The 27061-nt window shown below is 46.6% G+C and overlaps 1 protein-coding gene across 2 annotated transcripts in view; it reads right to left on the minus strand.

Annotated features, from left to right (window-relative positions):
* abr (ABR activator of RhoGEF and GTPase) overlaps positions 1-11081 on the minus strand; it is a 138725-nt gene extending 127644 nt beyond the window's left edge. The window contains exons 1-2 of one of the 2 annotated variants that reach the window (XM_080183703.1): positions 10466-11081; positions 10070-10360 (exon numbers count right to left, since the gene is read on the minus strand). In XM_080183703.1, the coding sequence (XP_080039829.1) occupies positions 10070-10360; positions 10466-11012 (838 nt within the window). In that variant the 5' untranslated portion in view covers positions 11013-11081. Of the gene's footprint in view, positions 1-10069; positions 10361-10465 lie in introns of those variants that run through there. The other variant, XM_080183701.1, reaches the window with a different exon arrangement.
* Between the last annotated feature and the right edge of the window lie 15980 nt (positions 11082-27061).

A 27061-nucleotide genomic window follows, 5' to 3' on the forward strand; every position in this document is an offset into this window, starting at 1 on the left:
CTCACAACACCAGGTTAAAGCTCAATAGGTTTATTTAGTAGCACGAGCTTTCAGTGTGGTGCCCCTTCATCAGGTCAAAGGGCAGTGTTCTGAAAGCTCATGCTGCCAAATAAACCTGTTGGACTTTAAGCTGGTGTAGTGAGACTATTTACTGTGCCCATCCCAGTCCAATACTGGTGACTTCACATTGTTGTGGTCAACAATATAGAAACATAGAAGATAGGAGCAGGAGGAGATCATTCGGCTCTTTGAACCTGCTCCACCGTTCATTACGATCATGGCTGGTCATCCAATTCAACAGCCTAATCCTGCTTTTTCCCCATAATCTTTGATCCCATTCACCCCAAGTGCTATATCCAGCTGCCTCTTGAATACATTCAATGTTTTGACACCAACTACTTCCTGTGGTAATGAATTCTACAGACTCATCACTCTCTGGGTGAAGAAATCTCTCCTCACCTCTGTCCTAAATGATCTACCCTGAATCCTCAGACTGTGACCCCTGATTCTGGACTCCCCCACCATCGGGAATATCCTTCCTGCATCTACCCTGTCTAGTCCTGTTAGAATTTTATAAGTCTCAATGAGATTCCCCGCTCATTTGTCTGAACTCCAGTGAAAACAATCCTAACCTGGTCAATCTCTCCTCATACATCAGTCTCGCCATCCCCGGAATCAGCCTGGTAAACCTTTGCTGCGCTTCCTCGAGAGCAAGAACATCCTTCCTCAGAAAAGGAGACCAAAACTGCACACAATACTCTAGGCGTGGACTCACCTGTATAATCACAACAATACATCCCTGCTCCTGTACTCAAAACCTCTCACAATAAAGGCCAACGTATCATTTGCCTTCTTTACCACCTGCCGTACCCACATGCTTACCTTCAGTGACTGGTGCACAAAGACACCCAGGTCCCTCTGCACACTCCCCTCTCCCAATTTACAGCCATTCAGGTAGTAATCTGCCTTCTTGTTTTTGCTTCCAAAGAAAATAACCTCACATTTATCCAAATTATACTGCATCTGCCATTGATTAGCCCACTCACCCAACCTGTCCAGATCGTTCTGAAGGATCTTTACATCCTCATCACAGTTCACCCTCCCACCCAACTTGGGGTCACCTGCTGACCGGCTGCATGTGCAGAGTTCGGGATCTGTCAGACTCTGGCATGAATAAGCCTCACCCCTCTGAGCTTTTAATGATATTCATGATGGTGACCTCTGCGTTGCACAGAGTGTGGGAAATTCGAGTCTGAACTCCCACTGAAAAAAAATCGTGAATTACACCAGTTTTCCTGCAAATTCAGCACTTAGAACTTCTTTTGGGAGCATCGCCATTACATTTAGTTCTGTCTTTTAAATCATTAATATTCATTCTGAACAGCTGGGGTTCCAGCACTGATTCCTGTGGTACCTCACCAGGCACTGCTGGTCATTTGGTTCTGCACAAGAACCAGAATGTTACACAAAGGATCTGGATTGGAAAAATCAGACACTTTCTTCCGCAAGTCACTAAGGCACATTGCCATGGTGCCAAGGGCTAATAAAACCCAATAACACCAGCTATTCTCTATAATATACACAGGGGCTGCTATTCTCTATAATATACACAGGGACTGCTATTCTCTATAATATACACAGGGACTGCTATTCTCTATAATATACACAGGGACTGCTATTCTCTATAATATACACAGGGACTGCTATTCTCTATAATATACACAGGGGCTGCTATTCTCTATAATATACACAGGGACTGCTATTCTCTACAATATACACAGGGGCTGCTATTCTCTGTAATATACACATGGGCTGTTAATCTCTATAATATACACAGGGACTGCTATTCTCTATAATATACACAGGGACTGCTATTCTCTACAATATACACAGGGGCTGCTATTCTCTACAATATACACAGGGGCTGCTATTCTCTATAATATACACAGGGGCTGCTATTCTCTATAATATACACAGGGGCTGCTATTCTCTATAATATACACAGGGGCTGCTATTCTCTATAATATACACAGGGACTGCTATTCTCTATAATATACACAGGGACTGCTATTCTCTATAATATACACAGGGGCTGCTATTCTCTGTAATATACACATGGGCTGTTAATCTCTATAATATACACAGGGACTGCTATTCTCTATAATATACACAGGGACTGCTATTCTCTATAATATACACAGGGACTGCTATTCTCTATAATATACACAGGGACTGCTATTCTCTACAATATACACAGGGACTGCTATTCTCTACAATATACACAGGGACTGCTATTCTCTATAATATACACAGGGACTGCTATTCTCTATAATATACACAGGGACTGCTATTCTCTACAATATACACAGGGACTGCTATTCTCTACAATATACACAGGGACTGCTATTCTCTACAATATACACAGGGACTGCTATTCTCTATAATATACACAGGGGCTGCTATTCTCTACAATATACACAGGGACTGCTATTCTCTACAATATACACAGGGACTGCTATTCTCTATAATATACACAGGGGCTGCTATTCTCTACAATATACACAGGGACTGCTATTCTCTACAATATACACAGGGACTGCTATTCTCTATAATATACACAGGGACTGCTACTCTCTATAATATACACAGGGACTGCTATCCCCACACTCCCACTTCTTGCCTTTAAACATCCGCACAACCTCAAACAGACCATTGTCCGCAGCAAACTACCCAGCCTTCAGGAGAACAGTGACCATGACACCACACAACCCTGCCACAGCAACCTCTGCAAGACATGCTGGATCATCGACACGCATACCATCATCACACGTGATTATACCATCCATCATGTACACATACATACACTTGCAACTCGGCCAATGTTGTCTGATAGCCAAGTTCCGCACATGAGGACTCAACCGGGATCTTGGGTTCATGTCATCGATGTATCTAGTGTATAGCATCGGCTGAAGATTCTGTGTGGTGAAGAAGTCTTGTTCGAGCCTGTGTATGAAGATGTTGGCATATTGAGGTGTGAATCTGGTCCCCATGGCTGTTCCGTGTATCTGGATGAAAAACTGGTTGTTGAAGGTGAAGACATTGTGGTCCAGGCTAAAGCGGATGAGTTGTAAAATTACGTCTGGAAACTGGCAGTTGTCAGCATTGAGTACTGAGGCAGTCGCAGCAATGCCATCGTCGTGGGGGATGCTGGTGTACAGCGCCGAGACATCCATTGTGATGGGGAGTGACGAGGACATACGTCAATGACATTTTCTTCCTTTGGCCTCATGGTGAACAATCACTGAAACAACTATATGATGACATCAACAAATTCCACCCCACCATCAGACTCACCATGGACTATTCCCCAGAATGGACACACGCATCTCCATTAAGGACGGTCACCTCAGCACCTCACTGTACCGCAAGCCCACAGACAATCTCACAATGCTCCACTTCTCCAGTTTTCACCCTAAACATGTTAAAGAAGCCATTCCCTATGGACAAGCCCTCCATATACACAGGATTTGCTCAGATGAGGAGGATCGTGACAGACACCTCCAGACGCTGAAAGATGCCCTCATAAGAACAGGATATGGCGCTCGACTCATAGATCGACAGTTCTGATGTGCCACAGCGAAAAACCGCACCAATCTCCTCAGAAGACAAATACAGGACACAGTGGACAGAGTACCCTTCGTCGTCCAGTACTTCCCCGGAGCGGAGAAGCTACGACATCTTCTCCAGAGTCTTCAACACATCATTGATGAAAACGAACATCTCGCCAGGGCTATCCCCACACCCCCACTTCTTGCCTTCAGACAACCACACAACCTCAAACAGACCATTGTTCGCAGCAAACTACCCAGTCTTCAGGAGAACAGTGACCACAACACCACACAACCCTGCCACAGCAACCTCTGCAAGACATGCCGGATCATCAACATGGATGACATCATCTCAGGTGAGAATACCGTCCACCAGGTACAGGGTAAATACTCTTACAATTCGGCCAACGTTGTCTACCTGATACGTTGCAAGAAAGGATGTCCCGAAGCATGGTACAGTGGGGAAACCATGCAGACGCTACGATAACGGATGAATGAGCATCGCTCGACAATCACCAGGCAAGACCGTTCCCTTCCTGTTGGTGAACACTTCAGCGGACACAGACATTCGGTCTCTGACCTTCGGGTAAGCGTTCTCCAAGGTGGCCTTCACGACACATGACAGCTCAGAGTCGCTGAGCAGAGACTGATAGCCAAGTTTCGCACACGAGGATGGTCTCAGCTGGGATCTTGGGTTCATGTCACACTATCTGTAACCCCCATGACTTGCCTGGGCTTGCAAAACCTCACTCACTGTGCTGTCTGGAGACAATACACATCTCTTTAACCTTTGATTAGCCCTCTCTCCATTCACATTGTCTGCACCTTTAAGACTTGATTACCTGTAAAGACTCACATTCTAATCAGTATTCTGTAAATTGTGTGTGTCTTTATATGCCCTGTTTGTGATCAGAACTCCCACTCACCTGATAAAAGGGGCAAAGCCCGAGAGCTATTGGTGTTTACTACCAAATAAACCTGTTGGACTTTAACCTGGTGTTGTGAGATTTCTCACATTGTCTTTAACATACATGGGGATGGTATTTCTTACAAAATTTGCAGAAAGTGATGTCATTCGTGCCAAATATAATTCTTCCTTCATATATGACATAGAATTACTGCTGCAGTGACAGGGTAATGTTTAGGTGCATGAATACTGGCTGGGTTTCTGCTCACATCATGTAATTGTTGGCTTATCTCTGCCATCTTTGGGTCAGTTTATGGAGCCAGTACTATGGGATTTGTGGATGCAGATGTTACCCTGCAAGGAAGTGACGTCTGCTTTATTAGGATAAGTGTGAGGGGAAGCCAATAGGTCTGATAGAAACCACAATGATGTTCGCAGATTCCTCTGCACCTGCAGATCAGACAAGAGATGCGCTTGCAAAACCTGCGGTAACCACTGCCCCACAATTGTTTGCTATGACTGTGAAAAAGTTCACAGTCTATTAGAAACACAAGTGTGAGTTTAACTGTCAATTGCAGTTTGTGCTTGCTGCATTGAGCCATTCTCTTGTGCTCCAGTGATTGACATTACCACACACACAACACCCTCAGCCAGAGCTAAACTTGGCCAAGTCACACCGTGCAGGTACTCAGCTCAGCACCACACGTATTGCAGGACCTGTCGCACCATCAAAGTGGTTTCAACAGCTTCTAATAATATCCATTCACATCTCGACAAAGTACAAATCCAACAAAAAATAAATCGAGGCACCGTACCCAGTATAAAGTATGACTGCACTTTGGTGTGGGTTCCCTTTGCAGTGCCTTGGGGGTGGGCAGGGGAAACAGTCTTGTTTTTAGTGTGAAATGCGAGGTGGAGTTTCCGAACGAGTGTGGGGGTGAGACGACAATTCAGAGGATGTGACAGCTCCAGAAGTATTCCGGGTATTAACCCTGAAGGTGTAGTGCTCAAGAATAACGGTATGGATTATAACACAAAGTGAGTCAGGCACTTACTGATCGCTTGGAATATGGAAGACACTGATTCCCTGATGATGATGGGATCAGTCTGCAAGCCTGAGGCTGATTAGGTGGGGGAGAGGAATAGTGGATTGTGACCAAAGGAATTTAAATCCAATCAAAGCAATTTTGGTTTTCAATCTGATCTGCATTTCAAATTGTAAAATAAAAACAAACTACTGCCTAAGCAGAATCATGGAAACAAGGAGGGCAATGCCTGGCAAACACAGCAGATCCAGCAGCAGAGGGAAAGGGGTTTAATATTTCATGTCAAATCTCCCTGCCTCAGAACAGACCTAAACCTTCCACTGAATACATCTCGACAATGTTCGTCGAATAAATCTCTGCCAACTCTCTTTCTTTTCAGCTCTGACAAAGGGTCTCTAGACACAAAATCTTGGTTCCATTCTCTTTCCACAGACGCTGTCAGACCTGCTGAGATTTTCCAGCATTTTTCTGTTTTTGTTTCAGATTTCATCATCCGCAGTATTCTGAACTTATCTATAATGTTTAATCTGGTTAGTATTTCCACATTCTTATCATCTACAATGAAAGACAGAATAAACCTGCATTTATATAGCAACTTAAGGATATCACAACAATTTGTATTTAAACTTGGGACCATATGCTGGCACAGTGGTGAGCACTGCTATCTCTCAGCACCAGAGACACGGTTCAATTCTCAGCTTGAGTCACTGCAGAGTCTGCACTTCCTCCCGTGTCTGCGTGAGTTTCCTCTGGGTGCCCCAGTTTCCTACAACAATCTGAAAGACGTGCTGATTAAGTGCACTGGCCATGATAAATTCTCCCTCAGTGTACCTCAACAGGCATTGGAGTGTGGCGACTAGGGGATTTTCACAGTAACTTCATTGCATTGTTAATGGAGGCCTACTTGTGACACTAATAATAAACTTTACAACTTTATATGAAAGCAGATTCAATAGTAACTTCTAGAGGGGAACTGGATAAATAATTGAAAGAAAATTATTCAATGACAAAAGGGGTGGAGAGGTGAATAGGATGAACAGGATAGCACGGGTACAATGGGTCAAAGAGCCTCCTTCTGTGCTAGATCATCTATTTCTATTAAAATGCTCCGAGCTGCTTCACAGGATGTGGTGATGCCGGCATTGGACTGGGGTGGGCACAGTAAGAAGTCTCACACCAGGTTAAAGTCCAACAGGTTTATTCGGTAGCACGGGCTTTCAGGGCACTGCCCCTTCATCGGGTGAGTGGAGGATTGGATTCACAAACAGGGCGTATACATACCTAATTTATAAGAGAATGGTTGGAATGCAAGTCTTAATGTTAAGTCTCTGAAAGCTCATATTACCAAATAAACTTGTTGGACTTTAACCTGGTGTTGTGAGATTTCTTACTGTACTTCACAAGAGTATTACCAAATAACACCTGACAGTCACACAGCATCACAACAGGTGACACATTTAGAAGAGAGAGGGACAGGCACAGAGAGGCTTAGGGAGGGGATTTCAGAGCTTGAGGCACAGCCGTCAATGGGGGAGTGATTATGGAGAGGCCAGGATTGGAGGATCACAGTGATGTCAGAGGATTGTACAGACAGAGGCAATTACAAAGAGGAGGGACAAAATTATGGAAGGGTTTGAAAACAGGAGGATTTTAAAATTTGTTTAGAGGTAAGAAGTATTTAGCCACAATTGCCATCCCTCTCCATTAGTAAGAGACAATTGGTTATATACGGCCTGACAGGCACCACTCTGTAAGTGCTGGACAATGTGAGGAGGCAGTAAACTACCATAGCCAGTAGTGGCATCACATTGTAGCTACCTAACCACTCAGCTAACTCCTCACAAGGCACTGCTTAATCAGGAACCAATGTCTATCAGTGAGCACAGTGGCTGACAGGGGAACAGAATTTGGTGTGGGTTAGGATAAGGTGAACAGAGTTTTGGATGATGTCAAGTTTATGAAAAGTGGAATGTGGGAGACTAGCCCAGAGTGAACTGGAATAGTCGGGTCCAGAGGTTACAGAGGAACAGATGAGAATTTCAGCAGCAGGGCAGAATCAGAAAAAGGTGGTTTTAGTCACAGACAGGATGTGAACCCTGGAATCTTTTATAACCACTAGAAATGGGGCCAGTATGATTCAATCACACATACAGGATACAATACAGCATATTTCCACATCAGGCCTTGCCTGCAGGCAAAGCATTAGAGAACATCAGTAGAAAGGTGCAGCCTATGGATCAGCATAGCAAGGCAGCTGTGAACGGAGATACTATTGCCTGGGGCAAGGCGAGTGTAAATGTGAGGCAGGGGCAGGGTGGGGAAGAGGGAGGGGAGAGACTGGATGCTGACTCTAAAGGTCTGTGAAGTTTTGAATCTTCTAACGTAACACATTTGTTTAGATTGATTTCAGTGAATCCTTCAGAACCGAGATCACCTGAAGGCACTATTCCGAGCAGAACAGACCCATCATCCTCCAGATTGAACCATGGAAAATTCTATTGTAATTTCTGCCCAACCTCCTCTGAAGTCTGCTTTACAATGAGATCTTTCACATTGCACAATACCGGAATAAAATATTCCGTTCTCAAGTTGATTCCTCTGGATTCAGTTTGGGAAGTCAGGATGTGAAGATGCCAGCGTTGGACTGGGGTAAGTAAGAACAGTAAGTGGACAGTAAGAAGTCTCACAACACCAGGTTAAAGTCCAACAGGTTTACTGAGTGGGGCTCCACGTACCTGACGAAGGAGCAGCACTCCGAAAGCTAGTGGCGTTTGCTACTGAATAAACCTGTTGGGTTTTAACCTGGTGTGAGATTTCTTACTGTGTTTAATCCAGTCCAACGCTGGCATCTCCACATCAGATCTGTTTACAAACAGGGCAGATAAAGAGACAAACTTAATTCACAGAGTAATGATTGGAATGTGAGTCTTTACAGGTAATCAAGTCTTAAAGGTACAGACAATGTGAGTGTAGAGAGGGGTAAGCACAGGTTAAAGAGATGTGTATTGTCTCCTGACAGGACAGTTAGTGAGATTTTGCAAGTCCAGGCAAGTTGTGGGGGTTACAGATAGTGCGACATGAACCCAAGATCCCTGTTGAGGCCGTCCTCATGTGCACGGAACTTGGCTATCAGTCTCTGATCAGCAACTCTGCGCTGTCTTGTGTTGTGAAGGCCGCTTGGAGAACATTTACCCAAAGATCAGAGGCTGAATGCCCGTCACCGCTACAGTTTGGAAAAGCCAAACACTTTTTTTTATTTGTTCAGGGGATGTGGGTGTCAAAGTAAAAGAACAGTTCAGCACCAGAACAGGTCCTCCAGCCCATCCAGCCGGTGCCTCAACAGATGCCTCTCTAATTTAATATTTTCTTGCCTCTACGTGATCCATATCCCTCTATTCCTGGCCTATTCAGATATCTATCCAGATACCTCTCGAACGTTGATACCGAATCTATTTCCATCAGCGCGTTCCAGGCACGCAGTACCCTCAGTGTCAAAAACTTCCAACTTATATCTTTTGAAAATTTTCCCCCTCTTGATTTCTGATACAAGCCTGTACCCACCAGTATTGTACCCCAGTGTTATACAGCGACAGCCCCGTCCCCACCAGTACTGTACCCCAGTGTTATACAGGGACAGACCCATCCCCACCAGTACTGTACCCCAGTGTTATACAGCGACAGACCCGTCCCCACCAGTACTGTACCCCAGTGTTATACAGCGACAGACCTGTCCCCACCAGTACTGTACCCCAGTGTTATACAGCGACAGACCCATCCCCACCAGTACTGTACCCCAGTGTTATACAGCGACAGCCCCGTCCCCACCAGTACTGTACCCCAGTGTTATACAGTAACAGACCCGTCCCCCTGTACCCCAGTGTTATACAGTAACAGACCCGTCCCCACCAGTACTGTACCCCAGTGTTATACAGAGACAGACCCGTCCCCACCAGTACTGTACCCCAGTGTTATACAGCGACAGACCCGTCCCCACCAGTACTGTACCCCAGTGTTATACAGTGACAGACCCGTCCCCACCAGTACTGTACCCCAGTGTTATACAGCGACAGACCCATCCCCAGCAGTACTGTACCCCAGTGTTATACAGTGACAGACCCATCCCCACCAGTACTGTACCCCAGTGTTATACAGCGACAGACCCGTCCCCACCAGTACTGTACCCCAGTGTTATACAGTGACAGACCCGTCCCCACCAGTACTGTACCCCAGTGTTATACAGCGACAGACCCATCCCCAGCAGTACTGTACCCCAGTGTTATACAGTGACAGACCCATCCCCACCAGTACTGTACCCCAGTGTTATACAGTGACAGACCCATCCCCACCAGTACTGTACCCCAGTGTTATACAGTGACAGACCCATCCCCACCAGTACTGTACCCCAGTGTTATACAGTGACAGACCCATCCCCACCAGTACTGTACCCCAGTGTTATACAGTGACAGACCCATCCCCACCTACATTGTACCCCGTTCCCAGTTCCTTACCTGACAAATGCCCGTCCTCCTGTTCTGAACTCGTGTATCCGTCACTGCCTCCACTCGATGGGTGCTGCGGTGGAACTGTCAGAACTTGGCGTCTCTGGAATTTCGGTACTGTGATTGGGGATCCCCCGCTATGCCACAGCCCGTGTACCCTCTGCCCTCTCCGCAGGGCACTAGGGATGTGTTCACCATGGAGCCGAGAGGCAGAATCCCTCCCACTGGCTGCATGGTCCCCCCGATTAATCTCCTGGCTCAGGTTTCTCTCTGTCTGACCCGCGTCCCCCTCCGTCTGACCTGCGTCCCCTTCCGTCTGACCCGCGTCCCCCTCCGTCTGACCCGTGTCCCCCTCCGTCTGACCCGCGTCCCCCTCCGTCTGACCCGCGTCCCCCTCCGTCTGACCCGCGTCCCCCTCCGTCTGACCCGCGTCCCCCTCCGTCTGACCCATGTCCCCCTCCGTCTGACCCGCGTCCCCCTCTGTCTGACCCGCGTCCCCCTCTGTCTGACCCGCGTCCCCCTCTGTCTGACCCGCGTCCCCCTCCCTGTGGCCCGGGTAATTTGGTTTCATTTTCTTGGGGCCCTGGTTACATTTGGATTCCTGGCTCTGGGTGTGAATTCTCTGTCCCTCTGGCAGTTGGGGGATTCCAGGACTGTCCAGTGTCCTGGGAGTGTCCAGTGTGTCCGGACTTTCTAGTGTCCTGGCATTGTCCAGAGTCTGCAGCGTCCCCCCGCTGCCCTGGGCTGGAGCTCTCACTCTGTCCAGGACACTCTGCAGGTAGGCGAGTCGGAACTTCTCCTGGGCCAGGAGGAGCTGGCGCTGCCGGAGCCGGAGCCGGCTCTCCTCCAGCTCTGCCCGGAGCTGGGACAGGCTCTGGATGTCCATGTGCGGAGCCGGAGTCCCCGGGAATTCCTGCTGCCAGTACCGCTCAAACTCCCCCGGCTCCCACATCCCGGAGCGGCCCCGCAGCGATCCCGGAGCGGCCACTCCCTCCCTCTGTCTCAGACTGGCTCACTCTGTCTCAGCTCCGCTTCCGCCTCCCGCCCCCCTGTGTCTGCTCGGCCCATCGGGGGCAGGAGGAGCGGAACTCCCCCACCCCACCAACTCACCCCCACCCCATTACACTCACCCCACCCCCCTACGCTCACCCCCACCCCCCTACGCTCACCCCCACCCCCCTACGCTCACCCCCACCCCCCTACACTCACCCCCACCCCCTACACTCACCCCACCCCCCTACGCTCACCCCCACTCCCCTACGCTCACCCCCACCCCCTACACTCATCCCCACCCCATTACACTCACCCCACGCCCCTACGCTCACCCCCACCCCCCTACGCTCACCCCCACCCCCTACACTCATCCCCACCCCATTACACTCACCCCACCCCCCTACGCTCACCCCCACCCCCCTACGCTCACCCCCACCCCCTACGCTCACCCCCACCCCCTACACTCATCCCCACCCCATTACACTCACCCCACCCCATTACACTCACCCCACCCCCCTACGCTCACCCCCACCCCCCTACACTCACTCCCACCCCATTACACTCACCCCCACACCCTACACTCACCCCCACCCCCCTACACTCACCCCCACCCCCCTACACTCACCCCCATCCCCCTACTCTCACCCCCATCCCCCTACACTCACCCCCACCCCATGCACTCACCCTCACACAGCCCTTCGCCACCAGTACTGTACCCCATTACTGTACCCCAGTCCTGTACCCCAGTACTCCTTCCAGTACTGTACCCCATTACTGTACCCCAGTCCTGTACCCCAGTACTCCTTCCAGTACTGTACCCCAATACTCCTTCCTTTTCAAGAGGCAGAGATGTGATTAATATCAGCAGAAATTTTGGGTACTCAAAACAACAAACTACCAGGACCTGACAGTCTACATTGTGGGGTTTGATAAAGAGGTTGTTGCAGAGATAGTGGGTGCAGTGAGAGCCCCAGATTCCGAAACAGTCCCAGCAGGTTGGAAGTGAGCAAATGTCACGCTGGTAATTGAGAAAGGAGGGAGAGAGAACGAGAACAGAGAACTACAGGAGAGTTAGCCTGACATCAGTCATTGGGAAAATGCTGCAATCTATTACTGAGGAAGTCTTAATAGCTTTAAAGTCAATGTGGTTTTTATGAAAGGAAAATTTGACAAATTTATTTGAGTTATTCAAAGATGTAACTAGAAGCTGAAGGAACTGGTGGATGTAGTGTGCTGCTAGTTGCTGCTGAGCTATTAGGGGAGCCATCTCCAGTCAGGCCACCACAGGGCCGGCACAGGATATAGGAACTGCTCTTATATCAGAAATTGTTGGATAAAAACACTGACCTGCACTGCTTTCTGCTGGGAGAGAGCAGAAACTGCTGCTCCAGTTCTCTAAGCACAAAAATATTCTAAACCAGAAAAAAACAGAAGTTGTACTGTACATACAAACACAAGAATTAGGATAGGAACAGGTCATTAGGCCCCTTGAGTCTGCTCCACCTTTCTATAAGATCTTATTGTATCCTTCCTACCCCAAATACTCTGATTCCCCTGTTGGTCAAGGATCTATCTACCTCTACCTTAAAAATAATCAATGGACCAGCATCTAGTCTTCAAGCCAAATGTCTGATGTGTAATAACAACTCCAAATAACTGAAAATCTAAAGCATCCAGAAGATTTTCGACAGTCGATACCATGGGGTTCTAGCTCCCGGTTGTACAATTAGAAAGTTGTGTATTGAGTACTCTCAGAGTCCAGCTGAGTGCACGCACCGTATTTGTTCAGCCCAGATCAAGACACACAGAGAAACCTTTCTGCCTGTTAACTGGTGACGTACTATGTGCAACAATCCCTCTCACTCCCTCGACACTTCCAACAAAATCCTAATCAGATTAACATCACAAAGACCATCACCCTTCATCAATCGGGTGTTAAGATCAGCTCAATAAGAATCATAGAACCCTACAGTGCAGAAAGAGGCCCTTTGGCCCATCGAGTCTGCACCAAACACAATCCCACCCATGCCCTACCCCCATATCCCTACATATTATACCGACTAATCCCTCTAATCTACGCATCCCTGGACATTAAGGGGCAATTTCTTAGCATGGCCAATCAACCTAACCCGCACATCTTTGGACTGTGGGAGGAAACCGGAGCACCCGGAGGAAACCCACACGGACACGAGGAGAATAAGATTGAACTCAAGTTCTGTCATGGTGGGATATCACCCCCCATTCTTCTAAATTGAGTATATTCCCAATCTATTCAGTCTCACCTCATAAGCCAACCCTTCCACCTCTGGAATCAATCGAGTGAATCTCTTCTGCACCCCCTCCAGTGCCAGTATATCCTTTCTCAAACAAGACCAAAACTGTACACAGTACTCCAGGTGTGGCCTCACCAGCACCTTATACAGCTGCAACATAACCTCGCTGTTTTTAAACTCCATCCCCCAGCAATGAACGACAAAATTCCATTTGCCTTTTTAATTACCTGCTGCACCTGCAAACCAACTTTTTGTAATTCATGCACAAGGACACCCAGGTCCCTCTGCACAGCAGCACGCTGCAGTTTTTTATCATTTAAATAATAGTTCATTTTGCTGTTATTCCTACCAAAATGGATGACCTCACATTTACAATGGATGACCTCACTACAGAGTAATGGTTAATGGTTGCTTTTCAGACTGAAGGAACGTTGATAATGCTTTTTCTGATATATATTGTAAGCAGACCTTGGTACAGAGTAAATTTCAAAATTTGTAGTGAATACAAAACTTGGAGGCATTGTAAACTGTGAGGGGCCCACCTCTCCCCACCCCTAATGTAGAACTTCAAAAGGACATGAACAGGTTGCTGAAATGGATAAAAACGTGGCCAATGAATTAAATTTTTTCCATGGGATGTGAGCATTGCTGGCTATAGCAACATTTGTACCCATCCCTAGCTGCCCTTGAAAAGGTGGTGATGCATTGCCTTTTTGAACCACTGCTGTCTACATGGTGGAGGTATACCGACAATGTGTGAATGCAGAGGAGTGTGAAGTGATTCATTTTGGTAGGAACAGTGCAGAGAGACAACGTAAAACACAAGGTACAATTCTAAAGGTGTGCAGGAGCAGAGGGGCCCGGTGTATGTGTGCATAAATTGTTGAAGGTGGCAGGACAGGTTAAGAGAGAAATTAGTGAATCAGGCCACCCCTAAGGCTGTAGTAATAGGCACAGAGAGTACAAGGGCAAGGGAGTTACGCTAAATTTGTATAAAACATTGGTTTGGCTTCAGCTAGAATAATAGTGTCCAATTCGGGCAATCACACTGTAGGAAGAATACAAAGTCATTGGAGAGAGTGCAGAAAAGATTCACAAGAATGCTTCCAGGGATGAGGAACTACAATTTGTAGATAGATGGGAGAAGTTGGAACTGTTCTCCTTAAATAAGTCGAGAGGAGATTTGATACCGATGTTCAAAATCATGAGAGGTCTTGATAGAGCACATAGGGAAAAACCTGTCCCATTGGTGGAAGGATCGTAAATGAGAATACACAGATTAAAAGTAACTGGCAAAAGAAGCAATGGCAACAAACTGAGAAACCTTTTCACGCAGCGAGTGGTTAGGATCTGGAATGCACTGCCTGAGAGTGTGGTGGAGACAGATTCACACAGCGAGTGGTTAGGATCTGGAATGCACTGCCTGAGAGTGTGGTGGAGACAGATTCACACAGTGAGTGGTTAGGGTCTGGAATGCACTGTCTGAGAGTGTGGTGGAGACAGGTTGAGTGGAGGCATTCTACAGATAATTAGAATGTTATCTGAAAATAAAGAATGCAGGGCTACAAGGAGAGAGTGGGAATGTCATTGGGAGAATTACCTTCAGAAAACTAGCACAGACACAATGAGCCAAATGGCCTCTTTCTGATCTGTCCCCATTCTGTGATTATTTACAATTACAGTGATTTTTTAAAAATACCTTTTACAGGATGTGGCTGTCACTGGCCAGGCCAACATTTACCGCCCATTCCTAATTGCCCTTCAGAAGATGATGGTGAGCTGCCATCTTGAATCGCTACAGCCCCTGAGGTGAAGGTGCACCCACAGTACTGTTAGAGAGGGAGTTCCAAGATTTTGACCCAGTGATAGTGAAGATGATGTATTTCCAATTCAGAATGGTGAATGACTTGGAGGGGAACTTGGAGGTGGTGGTGTTCCCGTGTACCTGTTGCATTTGTCCGAGATGATAGCAATCATGGACTCAGAAGATGCTGCCTTAGAAACCTTGGTGAGTTCCTTCAGTGCATCTTGTAGATGGTAGATATGGGCTGTGATTGTGTGTCAGTGGTGGAGGAAATGAATGTTTGTGGAAGGGGTAGCAATCAAGCTTTTTACTGGATTGTGTTGAGCTTCTTGAGCATTGTTGGAGCTGCACTCATCCAGACAAAAAGATAGTATTTCATTACACTCCTGACTTGTGCCTTGTCACACAATTGAATGTCTTGGTGCGATGGTTAAATCCTCGCTTGTTGGAGATGGCCATTGCCTGGTATTTGTGTGGCTTGAATGTTACTTGCCATCTGTCACCCGAAGGCTGGATATTGTCTAGATCTTGTTGCATTTGAACATGGACTGTTTCACTATCTGAGGAGTTACGAATGGTGCTGAACATTGCGCAATTATCAGCAAACATTCCCATTTATGATCTTGTGATGGAGGGAAGGTCATTGATGAAGCAGCTGAAGATGATTGGGTCTAGGACACAACCCTGAGGAACTCCTGCAGTGACAACCTGGAGCTGAGATGATTGACTTCCAATCACCACAGCCACCTTCTTATGTACAGAGTATGACTCCAACCAACAGAGTCTCCCCCCAATACTTATTGATTCCAGTTTTGCTGGGGCTCCTTGATGCCACACATCGTTCAATTGCTGCTTTGATTTCAAAGGCGGTCACTCTCATCTCACCTCTGATAAAAAACATAGAAACATAGAGCGGTACAGCCCAGTACAGGCCCTTCGACCCTCAATGTTGTGCCGAGCTATGTCCAAACCCAAGATCAAGCTATCCCACTCCCTATCATTCTGGAGTGCTCCATGTGCCTATCCAATAACCGCTTGAAAGTTCCTAAGGTGTCCGACTCCACTATCACAGCAGGCAGTGTATTCCACACCCCAACCACTCTCTGAGTGAAGAACCTACCTCGGACATCCCTCCTATATCTCCCACCATGAACCTTATAGTTATGCCCCCTAGTAACAGCTACATCCACCCGAGGAAATAGTCTCTGCATGTCCACTCTATCAATCCCCCTCATCATCTTATAAACCTTCTCTGCTCTAAAGAGAAAAGCCCCAGCTCCCTCAACCTTTCCTCATAAGACCCATCTCCAAACCAGGCAGCATCCTGGTAAATCTCCTCTGCACTCTCTCCAATGCTTCCACATCCTTCTTATAGTGAGGTGACCAGAACTGAACACAATATTCCAAATGTGGTCTCACCAACGTCCGGTATACTTGCAGCATAACCCCACGAATCTTAAACTCAAACCCCCTGTTAATAAACGCTAACACACTATAAGCCTTCTTCACGGCTCTATCCGCTTGAGTGGCAACCTTCAGAGATCTGTGGATATGAACCCCAAGATCTCTCTCTTCCTCCACCTTCCTCAGAACCCTGCCGTTGACCCTGTAATCCACATTCAGGTTTGTCCTACCAAAACGAATCACCTCACACTTATCAGGGTTAAACCCCATTTGCCACTTTTCGGCCTGGCTCTGCATCCTATCAATGTCTCTTTGCAGCCTGCAAGAGCCCTCCACCTCATCCACTACTCCACCAATCTTGGTGCCATCAGCAAATTTACTAACCCACCCTTCAGCCCCCTCTTCCAAGTCATTGATAAAAATCACAAATAGCAGATGACCCAGCACTGACCCCTGTGGTACACCGCTGGTAACTGGCCTCCAATCTGAAAATTTTCCCTCCACCACCACCTTCTATGAGACAGCCAGTTACTTATCCAATTGGCCAAATTTCCTCCTATCCCTCACCACCTTATCTTCTTCATGAGCGTACCATGGGGAACCTTATCAAACACCTTACTAAAATCCATGTATACGACATCAACAGCTCTACCTTCGTCCACACACTTAGTTACCTCCTCAAAGAATTCAGTCAAATTTGGGAGGCGGGACTTACCCCTCACGAAACTGTGCTGACTATCCCGGATTAAGCTGAATCTTTCCATGTGGTCATAAATCCTATCTCTCAGGACCCTTTCCATTAACTTACTGACCACTGAAGTAAGACTAACTGGCCTATAATTACCAGGGTCATTCCTATTTCCTTTCTTGAAAAGAGGAACAACATTTGCCACTCTCCAATCCTCTGGCACTATCCCCGTGGACAGTGAGGACCCAAAGATCAAAGCTAAAGGCTCCATAATCTCATCTCTTGCCTCCCAAAGCATCCTAGGATGTATCCCATCTGGCCCAGGGACTTATCCACCCTCAGGTTTTTCAGAATTGCTAATACATCTTCCCTCAGAACATCTACCTCCTCCATCCTTTAAGCCTGTATCACACTCTCACCCTCAAAAACATGGCCCCTCTCCTTAGTGAACATTCATTCAATGCCTCTCCTATTTCTTCTGACTCCATGCACAAGTTCCCACTACTATCCTTGACTGGCCCTAACCTCACCCTGGTCATTCTTTTATTTCTCACACAAGAGTAAAAAGCCTTGGGGTTTTCCTTAATCTGACCCGCTAAGGACCTCTCATGCCCCCTCCGAGTCTCCTAAGCCCTTTCTTTAACTCATTCCTAGCTACCTTGTAACCCTCAAGTGACCCAACTGAACCTTGTTTTCTCATCCTTACATACACTTCCTTTTCCCTCTTGACAAGATATTCAACCTCCTTTGTGAACCATGGTTCCCTCACACGGCCATTTCCTCCCTGCCTGACAGGGACATACCTATCAAGGACACACAGTATTTGTTCCTTGAACAAACTCCACTTTTATTTGTGTCTTTCCCTGACAGTTTCTGTTCCCATCTTATGCTCCCTAATTCTTGCCTAATCACATCAGAATTACCCCTGCCCCAAATATAAACCTTGCCCTGCCGTGTGACCCTATCCCTCTCCATTGCAATAATAAAGGACACCGAATTAAGAACATAAGAACATAAGAATAGGAGCAGGAGTAGGCCATCTAGCCCTTCGAGCCTGCCCCGCCATTCAATAAGATCATGGCTGATCTGAAGTGGGTCAGTTCCACTTTCCCACTTTCTCCCCATAACCCTTAATTCCCTTGTCTATCAAAAACCTATCTACCCATGACTTAAATATATTTAGCGAGGTAGCTTCCACCACTTCAATGGGCAGAGAATTCCAGAGATTCACCACCCTTTGGGTGAAGAAGTTCCTCCTCAACTCTGATCTAAACTGCCCCCCCACTTATCTTGAGGCTGTGCCCTCTAGTCCTGCTATCCTTTCTAAGTGGGAAGAATCTCTCTACCTCTACCCTATCCATCCCCTTCATTACCTTATACGTCTCTATAAGATCCCCCCTCATCCTTCTAAACTCCAGCGAGTACAGACCCAGTCTATTTAGTCTCTCTTCATAGTCCAACCCCCTCATCTCCGGTATCAGCCTAGTGAACCTCCTCTGCACTCCCTCCAAGGCCAATATATCCTTGCGCAAGTGCGGCGACCAAAACTGCACACAGTACTCCAGCTGTGGCCTCACCAGTGCCCTGTACAGTTGCAGCAAGACCTCCCTGCTTTTATATTCAATCCCCCTCGCTATAAAGGCCAACATCCCATTCGCCTTCTTGATCACCTGCTGCACCTGCAGACTGGGTTTTTGCGACTCATGCACAAGGACCCCCAGGTCCCTCTGCGCCGTAGCATGCTGCAGCTTTTCGCCTTTTAAATAATAATCCCTCCACTATTATTTCTGCCAAAGTGGATAACCTCACACTTGCTAACATTATACTCCATCTGCCAGGTCCTCATCCACTCGCTCAGCCTATCCAGATCCCTCTGCAGACTTTCCACACCCTCCGCACAATTTGCTTTTCCACTCATCTTCGTGTCATCAGCAAATTTCGTTACCCTGCACTCAGCCCCCTCCTCCAGATCATCTGTATAAATGGTAAATAGTTGAGGCCCCAGCACCGATCCCTGCGGCACTCCACTAGTCACCAACCGCCAACCAGAATAGCACCCATTGACACCAACTCTCTGCTTCCTATTAGACAACCAATCCTCTATCCACGCTAACACCTTACCCCCAACTCCGTGCACCCTAACCTTCTGTAGCAACCTTTTGTGAGGCACCTTATCGAACGCCTTCTAGAAATCTAAAAACACATCCACCGGTTCCCCTCTGTCTACCGCACTAGTCACATCCTCATAGAAATCCAATAAATTTGTCAAACATGACTTCCCCTTAACGAATCCATGCTGCGGCTGTTCTATCAAACCATTCCTTTCCAGGTGCCTCGCTATTTCTCCTTTGATGACAGATCCTAGCATTTTTCCAACTACAGACGTTAAACTAACCGGCCTACAATTCCCTGCCTTTTGTCTGCTACCTTTTTTAAACAGCGGCGTAACATTAGCCATTTTCCAATCTTCCGGCACTTCCCCGGAGTCCAGCGAATTTTGATAAATAATTACTAAGGCATCCACTATCACCTCTGCCATTTCTTTCAGAATCCTGGGATGCATGCCATCCGGTCCTGGGGACTTGTCTACCTTCAGTCCCATCAGTCTATCAAGCACTACCTCTCTACTGATAATAATCGTATTCAGGCCCTCAACTCCTACCATCCTTCTACCTTTAATATCCAGCAAACTATTCGCGTCCTCCGTGAAGACCGAGGCAAAAAACTTATTTAAAGCCTCAGCCATTTCCTCATCGCCCACCACTAAATCCCCCCTCTCATCCTCCAAGGGTCCAACATTCACTCTAGCCAGTCTCTTCTTTATATATTTATGGTCACTATCTCCAAAGTGCTCTCCCACAAACAAATCTAACACTTGGCCCGGTTCATTACCCAGTATCAAGTCCGATGTGGCCCCACTGCTTGTCGGCTTATCCACATATTGTGTCAGGAAACCTTCCTGCACACACTGTACAAAAAGTGCCCCATCCGAACTATTCGACCTATAAAGGTTCCAATCAATATTTGGAATGCTAAAGTCGCCCATGATAACTACCCTGTGACCTTCACACCTATCCATAATCTGCTTTGCCATTTCCTCCTCCACGTCTCTATTACTATTTGGGGGCCTATAGAAAACTCCTAACAACGTGACCGCTCCTTTCCTATTTCTAACTTCAGCCCATATTACCTCAGTAGGCAGATCACCCTAGAAATGCCTTTCAGCAGCTGTTAAACTATCCTTGATTAACAATGCTGCTATTCCACCTCTTTTACCACCTTCCCTACTCTTACTGAAACATCTATACCCCGGAACTGCCAACAACCATTCCTGTCCCTGTTCTAATCATGTCTCCGTAATGGCCACAACATCATAGTCCCAAGTACCAATCCACTCTCCAAGTTCACCTACCTTATTCTAGATGCTCCTTGCATTGAAGTAGATACACTTCAACCCACCATCCTGTCTGCCTGTACACTCCTGTGACCTTGATATCTTCCTCAGTACCTCACTATCCCCAACACCGGCTTCTGGACTACAGCTCATTTTCCCATCCCCTGACAAATTAGTTTAAACCCCCCCCGAAGAGCAGATGCAAAAGCCCTTTTGTCTATGGTTGAATGAAGACTGAGGTCTGAGTGACCCTGGCTGAACCTAAACTGGGCACCATGGAGCAGGTTATTGCTGAGCAGCTGCTGCTTGATAACCCTTCCATCACTTTACTGATGATCAAGAATAAACTGGGCGGTAATTGGCCAGATTTTTTCTTGTATGCAGGACATACCTGGGCAATTCTGTGGTAGATGCCCGAGTTGTATCTGTACTGGAACAGCTTGGATAAGGACGTGGGTTGGATTTGTTGTTTCAATTCCCTGGATGTAAGAGTGGTTCCTGTGGATTGGAAAAATGCTATACAACATCCTCATTCAAAAAGGGAAGGAGGCAAAATATAGGAAGTTATCGGCCAATTAGTCTAACATCTGCTATTGTGAAACTGTTGGAATCCACATTAAAGGAAGTAATAACAGGACATTTAGAAAACACAATCCATCAGAGTCAGCATGGTTTTATGAAGGGTAAATTGTGTCTAATTTGCTAGAGTTCTTCAAAGATGTAACAAGCAAAATGGTTAACAGGGATCCTGTAGATGTAGAATATCTGGATTTCAGGAAGATGTTTGATAAAGTGCCGCACAGAAGGTTAATAAGAACATAAGAGACAGGAGCAGGAGTAGGCCATCTAGCCCTTCGAGCCTGCCCCGCCATTCAATAAGATCATGGCTGATCTGAAGTGAATCAGTTCGTTACCCGCCTGCTCCTCATAACCCTTAATTCCCTTGTCTATCAGAAACCTATCTACCCATGGCTTAAATATATTCAGCGAGGCAGCCTCCACCACTTCAACGGGCAGAGAATTCCAGAGCTTCACCACCCTTTGAGTGAAGAAATTCCTCCTCAACTCCGATCTATGAGGATGTGTCTAGGGCGGTGGATAGAGGAGAGCCGGTGGATGTGGTCTTTCTTGATTTTCAGAAGGCGTTTGACAAGGTACCTCACAAAAGGTTATTGCAGAAGGTCAGGGGGCATGGAGTTGGGGGTAGGGTGTTAGCGTGGATAGAGGATTGGTTGTCAAATAGGAGGCAGAGAGTGGGGGTTAATGGGTGCTATTCGGATTGGCAGTTGGTGACTAGTGGAGTGCCCCAGGGGTCGGTGCTGGGGCCTCAGCTATTTACCATTTATATAGATGATCTGGAGGAGGGAACCGAGTGTAGGGTGTCGAAATTTGCTGATGACACCAAGATTGGTGGAACAGCAAATTGTGCGGAGAGTGTGGAGAGTCTGCAGAAGGATCTAGATAAGCTGGGCGAATGGGCCAGGAAATGGCAAATGGAATTTAATGTTGGCAAATGTGAGGTGGTCCACTTTGGTAGGAATAATGGTAGGAAGGATTATTACTTACGGGGCGAAAAACTGCAGCAGGCGACGGTGCAGAGGGACCTCGGGGTCCTTGTGCATGAGTCGCAAAAACCCAGCCTGCAGGTGCAGCAGGTGGTCAGGAAGGCAAATGGGATGCTGGCCTTCATAGCGAGGGGGACTGAATATAAAAGTAGGGAGGTCTTGCTGCGGCTGTATAGGGCATTGGTGAGGCCGCAGCTGGAGTACTGTGTGCAGTTTTGGGCGCCGTACTTACGCAAGGATATTTTGGCCTTGGAGGGAGTGCAGAGGAGGTTTTCTAGGCTGATACCGGAGTTGAGGGGGTTGAGCTATGAGGAGAGGCTGAATAAACTAGGCTTGTACTCGTTAGAGTTTAGAAGAATGAGGGGAGATCTCATTGAGACGTATAAGATGATGAATGGGATGGATAGGATGGAGGTGGAGAGGCTCTTCCCGCTCAGAAAGGACAGTAGGACTAGGGGGCACAGCCTCAAGATAAAGGGGGGGCGGTTTAGAATGGAGTTGAGGAGGAACTTCTTCACTCAAAGGGTGGTGAATCTCTGGAATTCTCTGCCCGTTGAAGTGGTGGAGGCTGCCTCACTAAATATTTTTAAGACGCGGGTTGATGGGTTTTTGATGAGCGAGGGGATTAAGGGTTATGGGGAGAGGGCGGGAATGTGGAACTGAGACACGACAGATCAGCCATGATCTTATTGAATGGCGGGGCAGGCTTGAAGGGCTAGATGGCCTACTCCTGCTCCTATTTCTTATGTTCTTATGTTATGTTCTTATGTGTTTGAAGGGATATGGAAAATGGGCAGGGAAATTGAGTTGGAGCCAAGATAAGATCAGCCATGTTTGTATGAAATGGCAGAGCAGGTTCAAGGGGCTGAATGGTCTACTCCTGCTCCTAGTTATGGTTCTTATGAGGATATACCTGGGCAATTTTCCACATTGCCAGGAAGATGCCAGTGTACTGGAACATCTTGGCGAGGGGTGCAGCAAGTTCTGGAGCACAGGTCATCAGTACTATTTTCAGAATGTTGGCAGGGCCTTTCCTTTGCATATCCAGTGGCTTCAGCCATTTTTTGATATGAGGTGGAGTGAATGAAATTGCCTGGGGACCTCCAGAGGAGGCCAAGATGGATCATCCATTGGCACTTCTGGCTGAAGGTTGCTGCGAATGCCTCAGCCTTATCTTTTGCACTGATGTGCTGAGCTCCTCCATCATTGAGGATGGGGATATTTGTGGTGCCTCATCCTCCAGTGAGTTAATTGTCCACCACCATTAACAGCTGGATGTGGCAGGACCGCAGAACGTAGATCTGATCTGTTGTTGGGGAATTGCTTCGAGTCATAGAGTCAGAATCATAGAGGTTTACAGCATGGAAACAGGCCCTTCGGCCCAACTTGTCCATGCCACCCTTTTTTAAAACCCCTAAGCTAGTCGAGCTTGCTCTATTATTTACCATTTATGCTGTTTGGCAAATAATCCTGTTTGGTAGCTTCACCAGGTTAACACCTCATTTTTAGATTTGCCTGGTGCTGCTCCTGGCCTGCCCTCCTGCACTCTCCATTGAACCAGGGTTGATCCCCTGGCTTGGTGGTAATGGTAGAGTGGGGGATATACCGGGCCATGAGGTTACGCACTGTAGTTGAGAACAATTCCGCTACTGCTGATGGCCCACAGAGGCTCATGGATGATCAGTCTTGTGTTGTTAGATCTTGTTTAAGTTTCTATCCCATTTAGCACAGTGATAGTGCCAAACAACACGCTGGAGTATATCCTCAACGTGAAGGTAGGACTTTGTCTCCACAAGGAGTTAGGAGTGCTAAAAGGGGTCATAAAATCTCCTTGGCAAACAGGATTAAGGAAAATGTCAATGTATTTTATACGTATACAAGGAGGAAGAAAGTAACTTGGGAAAAGGTAAGTCCACTCAAGAACAAAGAATATAATTTATGCCTGGAGCCAGAGAAAGCAGGTGAGGTCCTTAACGAATACTTTGCATCAGTATTCACAAAGGAGAAGGAAATGATGGATGATGGAATCTACAGAGAGGCATGTTGAGATTCTAGGGCATATTGATATAAAAAAGGTGGTTTGAAAAAACAAATCCCCAGGACCTGATGGGATCTCTCCCTAAATATTGAGGGAGGCGAGAGAGGAAAATGTTACGGCCTTGTGCAAAATCTTTGTATCCTGTTTAGTTGGGAGAGGTCCTAGAGGACTGGAGAATAACAAACATTGTTCCTTTAACAAGGGCAACAGAAAAACTCAGTGAGCCTGACATCAGTGGTAGGGAAATTATTGGAGAAGATTCTTAGAGGCAGAATTTACTCATATTTGGAAAATTAAAGATTTATTAGTGACAGACAGCATGGCTTTTGTGGGGGAGATTGTATCTCACTAACATGATTGAAATTTTTGAGAAAGTCACAAAGATGATTGATGAGGGCAGGGCGGTGGATATTGTCTACATTGACTTTAGCAAGATCTTTGACAAACTGTCCCTCATGCCAAGCTAATACAGAAGGTGAGGTCACATGGGATCTGCAGTGAGCTAGTAAGATGGATACAAATCTAGCTTGGACATAGGAGATAGAGGTGGAAGGGTGTTTTTTTGACTGGAGATCAGTGATTAGCAGTGTTCAGTAGGGATCAGTGCTGGGGCCCCTATTGTTTGTAATATATAAATGATTTGGAGGGGAATGTACATGGTCTGATTAATAAGTCTGTGGATGACACAAAGAGCGGGGGGAGCTGTGGATAGCGAGGATTGCCAGAGGGTACAGCAGGATCTAGATAGGCTGGAGACATGATTGGAGATATGGCAGATGGAATTTCATCTGGACAAATGCAAGGTGATACATTTTGGAAGGCCTAGCGCAGGAGGGAAATATAAGTAAATGGCAGGACCCTTAGAAGCATTAACTTACAGGGGATCTAGGTGTACAGGTCCACAGTTCCCCAAGTGGATAAGGTGGTCAAGAAGGGCAAATGACATACTTGTCTTCATCAGTCAGGATATAGAGTATAAAAATTGGCAAGTCATGTTGTAGCTATACAGAACTTTGATTAGATCACATTTGGAATACTGCATATAATTCTGGTTACCATATTACCAGAAAGATATGGAGACTTTGGAGAGGTTAGAGAAAAGATTTATCAGAATGTTGCCTGGTACAGAGGGTATTAGCTATGAGCACTTGAATGTCGGAGGCTGAGGGATGACCTGATAGGTGTCTTCAAAATTATGAGAGGCATGGATAAAATGGATCGTCAAAGTCTTTTTCCCAGGGTAGAAATGTCAATTACTAGGGGACATAAGTTTAAGGTAAAAGTGGGAAAGTTTAAAGGAGATGAGAGACAAGTTTTTTTATGCAGAGGGTGGCAAGTGCCTGGAATGCGCTGCTAGAGGAGGTGATGGAAGCAGACACAATAGCAACATTTATGAGACATCTTGATAGATAGATGAATAGGAAGGGAATAGAGGTATCTGGACTATGTCAAAAGCAAAAAGTCTTTAGTTTAGAAAGGTATGTGTCGGTGCAGGCTTGGTAGACCGAAGGGTCTGTTCCTGTGCTCTACTGTAGAATTAGGGATCTTCTTGAGGGATCCTCTTGCAACGAGTGATCATAGTATGGTTGAATTTCTGATGCAGATGGAGGATGAGAAAATAGGGTCCCAAACCTGTGTCCTCTGTTTGAACAGAGGGTAGTATGGTAAGATGAGGGCAGAATTGGCTAATGTAGGGGGTGCAGATTGGTTGGTAGGGCGGCTGAGGAACAGTGGAGGATTTTTGTGGAGATCTTTTTCGGTACTCAGCAGAAATATATTCCGATGGTAAAGAAGGAATGTAGGAGAAGGGATAACCAGTTGTGGTTATCGAAGGAAATAAAGGAGAGTATTAAAAGCTGATGTGTTCAGAGTGGCTAAAAATAGACGGCGATTAGAAGATTGGGAAAGATTTAAAAAACAACAAAGAATGACTAAGAAAGCAATAAAGAAAGGAAAGATAGAGTATGAAGCTAAACTAGCTCTAAATATAAAAAATGATAGTAAAGGATTTTACAAATATATAAAGGGGAGATTGGCTAGAGTGAATGTTGGACCCTTGGAGAACGAGGGGGGGATTTAGCGGTGGGTGATGAGGAAATGGCTGAGGCTTTTAATAAGCTTTTTGTGTCGGTCTTCATGGAGGAGATATTAAAGATAGAAGGATGGTAGGAGATGAGGTCCTTAATACGATTACTGTCACTAGAGAGGTAGTGCTTGATAGACTAATGGGACTGAAGGTAGACAAGTGCCCAGGATCGGATGGAATGCATCCCAGGGTTCTGAAAGAAATGGCAGAGGTGATAGCGGATGCCTTAGTAACTATTTATCAAAATTCGCTAGACTCTGGGGAAGTGCCGGAAGATTGGAAAACGGCTAATGTTACGCCGCTGTTTAAAAAAGGTAGCAGACAAAAGGCAGGGAATTGTAGGCCGGTTAGTTTAACGTCTGTAGTTGGAAAATTGCTTGAATCCGTCTTCAAAGAATAGCGAAGCACCTAGAAAAGAATGGTTTGATCGAGCGGATGCCGCACGGATTCATTAAGGGGAAGTCGTGTTTGATGAATTTATTGGGTTTCTATGAGGATGTGACTAGTGCGGTAGACAGAGGGGAACCGGTGGATGTGGTGTTTTTAGATTTCCAAAAGGCTTTCAATAAGGTGCCTCACAAAAGGTTGCTACAGAAGGTTAGTGTGCACGGAGTTGGGGGTAAGGTGTTAGCGTGGATAGAGGATTGGTTGTCTAATAGGAGGCAGACAGTTGCAATCAATGGGTGCTATTCTGATTGGCAGTTGGTGACTAGTGGAGTGCCGCAGGGATCAGTGCTGGGGCCTCAGCTATTTCAT

The sequence above is a fragment of the Carcharhinus amblyrhynchos genome, unplaced genomic scaffold (genome assembly GCF_965287045.1).
Source record: "Carcharhinus amblyrhynchos unplaced genomic scaffold, sCarAmb.v2.hapA scaffold_382, whole genome shotgun sequence".
Lineage (NCBI taxonomy): Eukaryota > Metazoa > Chordata > Chondrichthyes > Carcharhiniformes > Carcharhinidae > Carcharhinus > Carcharhinus amblyrhynchos.